Source organism: Sinocyclocheilus rhinocerous, unplaced genomic scaffold, assembly GCF_001515625.1.
Source record: "Sinocyclocheilus rhinocerous isolate Xijiao unplaced genomic scaffold, SAMN03320098_v1.1 scaffold346, whole genome shotgun sequence".
Taxonomy (NCBI): Eukaryota; Metazoa; Chordata; class Actinopteri; order Cypriniformes; family Cyprinidae; genus Sinocyclocheilus; species Sinocyclocheilus rhinocerous.
In genome coordinates this window covers 445,705-456,089 of record NW_015630993.1, presented here as the reverse complement: position 1 = coordinate 456,089, position 10,385 = coordinate 445,705, and the positions used below count along the sequence as shown (strand labels likewise).

General features: G+C 37.7%; 1 protein-coding gene across 1 annotated transcript; it reads right to left on the bottom strand.

Annotated features, from left to right (window-relative positions):
* Positions 1-663: 663 nt before the first annotated feature.
* On the bottom strand, positions 664-9,892 carry LOC107740938 (F-box/WD repeat-containing protein 2-like). The gene is made up of 7 exons (XM_016553499.1): positions 9,469-9,892; positions 8,360-8,869; positions 6,809-7,003; positions 6,539-6,672; positions 6,326-6,412; positions 2,562-2,731; positions 664-2,281 (listed from the first exon to the last, which is right to left on the bottom strand). Exons 2-7 carry the CDS (start codon positions 8,847-8,849, stop codon positions 1,990-1,992), a joined length of 1,368 nt encoding a protein of 455 aa, XP_016408985.1. The 5' UTR covers positions 8,850-8,869; positions 9,469-9,892; the 3' UTR covers positions 664-1,989.
* Between the last annotated feature and the right edge of the window lie 493 nt (positions 9,893-10,385).

The following is a 10,385-nucleotide window of genomic DNA, read 5'->3' as shown; positions in this document are numbered from 1 at the left end:
ATGGTCCATTTGAGAGATAGGTGGCGGTAATGAACTTATAAGTCTGCGATTTGTTTGTGTATGTTTTTTTGACTCTCAAAGCCGTGATTCCCATTCACTTCCGAAGAAACAAAGTCAGCTACATCTTGGATGCCCTGGGGGTAAGCAGATAAACATCAAATTTTCATTTTTGGGTGAACTATCCCTTTAATCTTTTTGTTATATACACGTCTTCAGCCGCCAAGGGACAGTTCACCCAGAAATAAAAATGCATTATTCACTTACCCTCATGTACTGATTTTTTTTTATCTATTACAACACAAAAGCTCACTTTTTCAGAAACTTTGTGCAATAGTTTTATATATATATATATTTGCTGTTATTGTATGTTTTAGGCAATCCTTTGGCAGTCTTGTACCCTAATAAATTTGTTGCAGCATCGCCCTCTAGTGTGCAAACTGAATAAAACATGCTTCTCCTCGCAAGAGAAAGGTTCCTGTAATTCTGGTAATAATAAGGCTGTGACATGCATAGCTGTTCAGCAGACTAGAGATTATGTTGACGCAAACCTGGAATAAACTGATAAATCATATGCAACAGATCATAACTGGATATTCCACATAAGGAAAACCGGCAGATATCATGAGTCAAAAGAAAGTCAACTTCTATTATTAGTTACTGTCATTTATTTTTAAGACAGCATGTTATTTTGTTATACAAACAACAGACCTGAATTTTGCTAATGATGGATGGATGGATGCCATTACTGTCTGTGAGGTTTGCATTTCAGTGAAGTAACAAACGACCAGTGCATACAGACATCATAACTCCCAATGATATTTTCATTTAATCAAAATGTTACCCAGTTTCTATCCTCTGAAATGTGTGAGCAAGACGAAAAATGCATTAAACCATCAACCCAAAATACTTTGTTTTGATGGTTTTGGAAAATAAACAGTTATATTGAACTATGTTCCAGTGGGATATACAGAACTACAGAAGCAGCTATATAAAGTGACAAAGGCTGGTTAGCCCTGGATTATGCAAAAATAAGATCAGTCTTTAAAAATAAAGATTAAAAATGAACATTCAATGAGATTCACAAGAAACACTTTTGTGTGATCTAGTCTGGCTAAATAGTGGTAAGACTAATTCTTACTGTATCAATTACATTAGGTTAATAAAACTTAACATAAAACTTATTCTTCTGTCATTGAGGGAGAATTGGATTTCAAAATGTGCACACTGTAAATGCAAATGGTTAAGTGTTAAAACAAAGGCACATGACTAATAAACTGAATGAAAAATAAAAACCAAGGGTCAGTAACAACGAGAAGCTACTTCTGAATGACCTTCATACAAAAGCCATTTGATTCATTCAGATAGCATTTTATCAGAGCCTTTTCAAGACTCAGTAAAAGGACCAACACAGATGTTTGGGGCGCAAGCCAGCGCCTATAGATGCAGAGGTCTGCAAATTAAATTTCTTCAATAGGAAATCATAGATTTAAGGCAACATTTCTGTGTCCAAAGGAAAATTCTTGACGTGTAAAGAAACAAATTATCTATTCAAATTTGTTGAATAGATAACACACAAAAAAAATTACTTCATTGTCAATCTTGGTGATTGTGCTATAAAAACACGCCAACTCTACTGCTCATGCTGGCTGTGAAGCGATCTGTGCTCCGGAGGTGGAATGGCATTTCACCATCCCTCACTGGTGTGAAATCAAAACGAGCGAAACTCTGCAAATCTCCAGCTGTCTTCTTTTCTAAAGATTGTAATGTGTTGAATGTGTAGTTTGCAAGTGACTAAGAAAGAGACTGAAGCAAGAGTGAATCCCTAATGCGAATGGCAACAAAGGTGAGGAGGGGAAAACCACTTTGGTCCATGCATTATCTAACTGTAATATTTTTCAAATGGAGAGCACCCTTTTTTCTTCTTTTTATGTTTGTAAAAGTCCCGCCTGCTTTCAAAGCACAGAGCTAGTATTCACCTCCTCTGCCTTTCTACCCATTCTCTCTCCAAAGAACCAGATGAATGCTATGGTCGGGCATGCTGGTGGCAAACACCAGGCCCACATCGTTCTTGCCGTCCAGTCCGTTGAGCCAGGAGGTGACGCCCGGTAAGAAACTAGAGCCTCGTTTGGATTTGCGGTAGGCTGGCAGTGGCCAGCGACCCACAGTGACCTCAGTCCTCAAGTCCATAACATAGAGGTGGTGGTTGTCAAAGAGCAGAGCAAAGACCTTGCCGAAACCAAGCAGAGAGAGGCTGGAGGGGTCCTGCTGTGGTTTGATGACTCTGTGAATATTAAAGAATCAGTCAATTAAAAACAAATGCCTCTTTTAATAAAACAATATATAGTTGCACAAATCTGCTTATTTGATTTATGATCTATAAATAGTGCCAAATATTTCATAACATTTCTCCATTTTAACTTATAGATTTAAATGGAAAAATAAATATTTTTTAAAAATTAGTTTGCTCTCTAAATAAAAATATTCGAACATTCAAAGAATCGTTGATTCAACAGGGTTATTGGCAGCTTGGTTAAACAATTAAGGGGCAGAAATTAATGTACCTGATGACATCAAAACTTGCGAAGTCCCACTGGTATATGCCCAAATCTGAACTACAGACAATGTACCGGCCGTCAAACTGTAATCGCGGCTGCAAGCAGACACTGCGGTCTTCTGACACGGATAGAGTCTTTAAGCACTTACAGTTGATCTCACAGCCTATTGGCCACACCTATGGATAAACAGAATCAGATAAATACTGTATACATATAAAGTCAGAATATCACATAACTACATCAATGCAACTAAGGGTGTTGCAAAATATTGGTTTTAACGATAACTGTGTGATATCTGTGATAAAAATAAATAAATATTGATATTATGTTAATACTACACATATGATAATATTGCAAATAATCCAGCAGCTTGGTTGACACTCAAGCACAGTATTGCACCGTAACACTGGTCTCCACCTGTCATAAAATGGAAAAAAAGATGACAACACTGTTTATCTACTGCTGCCGCACAAAATCATGTCGGAAAAGATCACAGGCACAAGCAAGACACTCTTCCCCCACAAGTTAGTTTGCCAGTGTGGGAGTTTTTTTTGGATTCTGTTAAAGACGGTGTGTTAAGGTGCGGTCACATTAGCACAAATTATGTGGATTCCAGCAGTTGCAGATACAGAAAGTGGTTGATAGGTGGGCCGGCTCAATTTAAAAAAACAAAAAAGATGGGACTGGTCCGCATTGGAGATGGATTACAATCCGATAGCGCAAATCACTTCAGGAGGTGGTTTGAGACGCATTCTTGACACAAATGTCTATGTAAATGCATCGAGTTGTTGAACCACATTTGAATTTTGCTCCTCCCAAAGATGTGGCAGCGCGTTATATTGTCTCCAGATACCACTGCGCTACTGCAACACTCATCTCCACAAATATTACCCACCGGAGATTAACGTTTCTCTGCATGATTTGCATATTTTACCTATTTTTGACATCAACATTTATATCAATTGGATGTCTTCTCAACATCAATTTCCCACTGGGTTGCTTTCGGTGACGTGAACTCTGCTTAATTTGCATATAGCGCAGGATTTGAAGATTTAACTAATCGGATGGCTAGCTGTTCTCCGCTTCGCGTCGTGCCTAACAACGCCCCTTAGCCATTATAAATTCACTGTAAACCACGGCTTCACGGGGCTTATTGCTTTTATAAAACGGTTATTCCATATACGTAGTAAGGTTTCACAAAATAAAACAGAGCAAATAAAGTGTAATGATATTAATAAAAACAGTATTTTTCCACCAAACAATGTAGTTCCTCAGAATCAGTTGTGGTTGCAACAAAGTGGTTGCCAAGCAAAAGACAAACGTAAACAAAGGTGTATGTTTGTAGAGTAATTTACAACAGCTTCGAACGTGGCTCAGCCAATCAGAATCAAGGACCGGAACTATCCGTTTTATAAATGTCTATTTACAATGGGTTTTTGAAGCATTGAGCAATGTAGCCAATCACAGACATATCTGTTAATTTCTTGAACACCTGTGATTAGGGCTGAAACGATTAGTCGACAACACTGGCAATGAAAAATTGTTGACAAATATTTTTGTTGTCGAATAGTCGTTTGATCTCATATGACCTAATGTAAGGGCCTGCAATAACGCGGTTTGACCAGTGTGGCGCTGTAGTGCAAAACCTGTCAGCAGTTTTGTTTGACATCTGGACATGCCTAGCATAGTCATGATAAGTAGTAGACTACTGTGTTTTTATCATAAAATTATGTAAAATAACTGTTGCAAACTTCACCACAACAAGAATAGCAATGTACAGTGAGAGAATTGCCAGATTTACAATTACTTTTACAAATAATTGCAACAGCCATCATTACAAATATTGATATGAAACTTCATATATTTTTCAATTAATCTATTAGTAATCCAAGCATTAATCTATTCAAAATAAGCAATTTGCATTGCTTAATGCACATCTATTTAGACAAATTATATTTTTTCCCCATCCATTGATATGTTTACCTCAATCATTGCCATTTCAAAAGTGAATCCTGCATTTATATGAGGGATGAGGCATTTATATATCACTCTGGAAACTTTTCTGCATGTACAAGAAATCAACAGATATGTCTGTGATTGGCTACATTGCTCAATGCTACAAAAATACGTTGAAAATAAAAACTTATAACACTCTCCAGAGTGCAAACACTTATGCACTAGAGAGTTTGCCAAATCTCTTTCGCCAATATCCTATTATTACAGTTTCAACCGAGGGTGCTCTTGCTTTCATTTGAGGGTGCTTTTCACTGCATGAGAAAACGGATGTGTGGCGTGAGAGCATGAGAACAGTCTCAACTGCGTGAGTCTTAAGCCAAATGCGTGAGTCAGCCCTGTCAGACAGACTATCAGACAGATAGTTGGCAGTCCTGCTTAAAAGCTATATGATATAAAATTAGCAAAGCTTTCTATCTATCTATCTGACTGGGCTGCCAATTCTCACGCATTCAGCATGAGATTCATGAAATTGACACTGTTCTCACGCTGTCACACCACACATCCATTTCATTTTCTCACACAGTCAAAAGCACCCTCAGTTAAAACTGTAATAATAGGATATTGGCAAAACAGATTTGATAAAGGCTCCAGTGCATATTTGTGTTTGTGCTCTGGAAAGCATAAAAAATGTCTATTTACGTGTTTTTGTAGCATTGAGCAATGCAGCCACATGTCACAGACATATCTGTTGATTTCTTGAACACCTGTAATTCACTCACCTCTAAACGCCGGATTTTTTCCTGCACACTCGCGAATCCTCTCATCGTAACAAGGTGTAGAAATGATGTAAATAAGAGCTTCATTGATTATAATGGAACATTGTGAGATTGCGATAAAAGTGAAGTGAGTGACAGCTTTTTTGTTAGTGATTAAATGGCTACAAATAATCCATTCAGAATCTGAATGCAAGTTTTGATTTTCCCGCTGCTAACAGGACCAACGGCCACATATACATGCAGCAAAGTTTCAGGAGTGACATATATCCCTAAACAAAACCCTCACCCATCCTGCCGTGGAAATTATCACTCTAAGTTGAACTCAAAAGTTGGCAGTTCAGATAATCCATTGCTCACAAATATTGCAATGCAAATACTACATAAAAAGACAAAAAAAAATTAACCCATATTACCTTACCTTGAATGATTGATGTCTATTCTAAACAAGTTGTATTCGTCTGGGTTTTGAATTTAAGATGTTCAATAATTTCATCATAATCCAAATTTTCTCTTAGTACAGATGGCTGCTTTTATTATAAACATTCAAGGGAGCTGCTAATTGGAATTCAGACAGACAGAGCTATTGGTGTGAAAAACATAATACTACTGGCGTAATGTAACTGAAGATACTAATTAGTTAAGTAGTTATCTTTTTATGCTTTTGTTCAGTTATGGTTACAAACTCTCTATGTGCCACCCTACACTCATGTTTTGAGTGTGATTCACAGGACAAAAAAGAAAAAGCTAAAAGTTAAAGATTAATTAGAACAGGATTATTTGTTACTTTTCTCTTCTTCTATTTTTTCCCCCCAAATTTCAATAGGTACTGCAATTGCATTTTTATAGTGAATTCTTTTGGCAAACATAATAGCATAATGAATCTAATATTGTCACAACCCTAAATGCAACAATGAAAACGTGTGACTAGCTTTAAGACACCTTTGTGTTTAATTGTTTTAAATATAAAACTCCACAATGAACAACACTTTGAAAATATTCATGGAACTTAAGAATACTCGTACAAGTGATTTACATTACCTTTATTTCATACTTATCGACACTCAGTAGAATGTAGTCACCAGGACTGTGCATCATGGACTCCACTTGGCTTTTTTGAAGGTGCACCTAAACAAGCACAGATGTACCATATAGGTGCACAGTTAGGAAAACTGATCTCCAACTCCAAAATAAAAAAAACAGCTAAATAATACATTACAATATTGCATAATAAAATCTGGCCAAGAGTCTTACCTTGGTGACCCACTCTGTGTGTCCAGTAAGAGTGTTGACACAGGTTCCTGTAGACAGGGACCAGACTTTTACAGTGGAGTCTGCTGAGCCGCTGACCAGGGTGTCCAAGTCATCATTGTAGTCTATGCTGAATACTGCAACAACAGCAAATCTTTAGGACTATGCATAAGCTATGTCTTGATGTCATGACAACCATGAAGCAAAAACAACTATTAACGTTCATTTTCTTTGTGCCACTAGCAGGAAAAATGTTGAGAACTTGACACTAACCCGCCCCAGTATGTCCTCGGAATTGCTGGATTTTGGCACCAGTGCACCATTCCCAGCATGCAATGGTGTTGTCAAAAGACCCGGTCACCAGTTTCTGCTCATCAAATTTGACAGTTGCACAAGTGTGGGTCTGGATGCCGTAGACGCACTGCCCTGTGCGGACATCCCATAGTTTGGCTGACAGGTCATCAGAACCTAAGGGAAAGGGTGTCTTTGATCAGCGCACCACAAAACATGATCTTCATTTAAAACGAGTAATATCTTAAGTCTTTTACTCATACTACTCATACAAACAGTGCTGACGTACATCAGAAAACAAAACCAGAAGTAGTAACGCTAACTATAACCATGGTGTTGTGGCAGAAATAGTCAAATGTTACATTATTTATTTCAGGGTTTGTACAACCTTTCTAAGGAAGAAAATGTATGCACTTTTCATTGACTTTCAAGCTTTTCACACAACTATTTCCAGCACTTTAAAGCTCTAAAAATGAGTACATTTAAATGTTATTTTTAATGGGATGACCAAAATATAATTTGTGGTAAACAAACACTTACATAAAAAAAAAAAAAACATCAGGTTACCACTATAACCAGTAGATGGCATTTCTACTTTTTGCTTTATATATTGAAATTAAAAAATCACTATTATAAAATATAAAATCATCAAGAAATCAAAATTTGTTAACGTTTTGCACATTTTTTTTTGTGTGTATGAAGTAAGAAAAGTCACAAAGTGCCTTAAAAAAAACTTTTCTTCTGTAACTGAATCACACATAAAGAGTGTTCCTTTTATAATCACTGAAGTTATCGGTCAGTTCTGTATAATACTATAGAAGAATATTGGTACATTTAATAAGAGTAGAATATATAAATTTTCTATATAAAAATTTGATTTTGCATGTTACTGTTGTTAATAAAAGTAAATTTTGTATGCTTAGCAAACTCAAGCTCAGTGCTTTACAGTCAAATGTGTATTACCAAGAAATAAACATGTAATATAATATAATATAAAGCCCTGTACCTATCATTTTTAATGACCCTGAGATGAATCCATAAGGAGCACATTAACTCATCCATTCCCACGTTGGAGACTAAAAACTGAGCTCATGTAGGGGATAAAAAAAAACAGCATTTAATATTGCGTGTAATGGAAGTAGCAACAAATCTTTTCTTTGGTATTGTGACGTACATCAGAGAGAAACAAACTATCGAAAAATAAAAAAATGTGGCAGGGTTCTATTCATCGATAGCTGATTGGATGGAGGCAGATCTGAATGCAGGCTTGAGGTCAAATAAAAAATTTAAAAAAAGGGTAGTGGTGGAAAGGATTGAAGAAGTCTGTTGCTTCACTGGAGGATTGAGCTATAGAAACTGGATTAAAAATAAGCTCAATGCAGAAACATATGCATGGATGAATCATTCACAACAAGATCAAATAGATTTATTTAGAAATTAGATCGGGATAGGAATTTCAAGCCAACTTTAACATCACAACAGATCTCCTTTTGATCACAAAACCAAGAAAGACAACTATAAAAAGAAATGCACCTGTGCAGAGGAGCCCATCCCGGTAGTAGAGAGCATATACCCGAGCACTGTGTCCAATGAGAGAGCTCGTCTCAAAAGCATCCTCCTCCCTTAGCTGCTTCATGCGCAGTTTGGCCTTTAGATAAACACCTTTCCAGTGTGTCGCATCCTGGATGGACTCATCGATGCGCCAGCCAAGGTCTCGACACACACTCTGCCACACTTCTGTACAGGCATTGATGACTTTATTCCACTGCTTGCACACCAGACAGCAGGTGAGCAGGGTTTGGGGGTCCAGCCAGCGGAGCAGGTAGAAGGCCAGCTCTAACGGCAGCAGGCGCAGGAAATCCCGCTTCAGCAGCGCTTCCAGCCTATTGGACAGGTGTCGGAGTTGGGCGGCACCGCTCAGTGAGATGAGGTGGTCCAGCGATTGGTTGCGCTGCTGGTCACTTAGCGCCAGGAAGGTGGTGGAAACTGACTCCAGCCACCCCTCGAAAGCCACCTTTTCCATGGGCACATGAGGGCGTCTACCTGTTGACACATACACCGGTCAGATCAGACTAACTACACTGCATTTGAAAAGCAATGATGTGGGATAAACAGTGCCTTTTATACAGAGCAAAAACAATACTACAATAGCTACATCAAGAGCAATACAAGAAGAAGAAAAAAACACCTTCAGATTACATAATGGATGCAATCAAAGAAAACGACCACTTTCCACTTTTATGCAACCTTTGAGTAATGTTAATGTAATCTGCATTGCTTTAAACCGTATAAAACAGAATGTAGAGGAACTAATTTATTTGAAGAACCAAAACATGACGGCAAAAGACACGAGGGCCTCACAGACAAAAACGTTAGATCTCCATGATTACTTGGCTGACATGCTAACACAGCTTTCTGCACAGAAACTGACAAGCTGTCATGTAACTGGAATACAGCTCTCCGGTTTCCAAACACACCTGCTAAAACAAATTCGCTACCTGGAAGGCCAGAGACTTAATAAAACAATTATTTGTTGGTTAACTCATTCTCAAGAACAGGACCAGTAGCTATTCAATAATAAGTTTTCTTATTAAACCAAGCTTAATGGTAAAACTTAAATAGAGAAGACACGAAACACTCACCATTTCCAGTAGAATCAGTGTGAGGAGAGCGCTAGCTAGCCGCGCTAGCTAACAGGTGTCAACGCAAATCGAAATCGCTCTACAAAAGAGAAATTTTAATTTCTGCAGCTGAGTGACAATCTGGCCTTGTCGGGTGACGATCTAGTTTTAGCGACACAAAAAACAGTTAAACTCCCCGCTAGCTGCCGTTAGGCAAATCTGTAAAGTCCTGAGCTAGCATTATAACATACAACAATACGAATCTAACGGAAACGATTTTATTCAGAAAATTCATTAGCTCTCTATTCGTTCACATTTTAACAGCTGTATTATTCTGAAACGTAATATCATACGTTAATTTAAAGTACATTTATTGTTGTTATTTTCTGTTTGTGGAGTTAGCTAGCTAGGCTAAAACAGGGAGCCTCCGTTAGCAATGAGGAATTACAGCGACAGGAAGTTGCGGGATGAGCAATTTGACACGAGCAGGAGGAAGCCGGGGGAGCGTCCGCCGCCTGTAACTTTTTCAAAACATGACATTGAATGAGTTTGCACTCCTTTAACACTGTATGCAAAATGCCGTGAGTCGTTATGCATGAACCTCATATGATGTTGTAGCTTGAGCTTAAAATATTTTAAATATATTTAAATTGTTTATGTGGCGCACGTCGTTTGATGGTCAACAGGGGCACACTTTGCTAACAAACTGAAGTTCAGTCAAACGATCAATGGCGTGGTGGCTTTAATATAATTTTTTAGTAAACCCAAATACTCGTCGTAATTCGTATATTACATAGATTTGAGGTCGTTAAGATTTTTTTAAACGTGCTTAAAAGTAGGCCCTGGTCTCCTTATGCTGTCTTGACCAAAACAACAGTAAAGACCGTAATATTGCAAAATATTATTATAAAATAACTGCTTTCGATTTTAGATTTAAA

What these genes read in the sequence shown, in the direction of transcription:
- LOC107740938 (XM_016553499.1), bottom strand. Translation starts at nt 8,849, where the DNA reads ATGGAAAAGGTGGCTTTCGAGGGGTGGCTGGAGTCAGTTTCCACCACC. An exon ending in GGATGGGCTCCTCTGCACAG is followed by an intron (nt 7,004 to 8,359) that starts GTGCATTTCTTT and finishes CCTTTCCCTTAG; the next exon opens with GTTCTGATGACCTGTCAGCC. An exon ending in TCGATAAGTATGAAATAAAG is followed by an intron (nt 2,732 to 6,325) that starts GTAATGTAAATC and finishes GTTTATCCATAG; the next exon opens with GTGTGGCCAATAGGCTGTGA.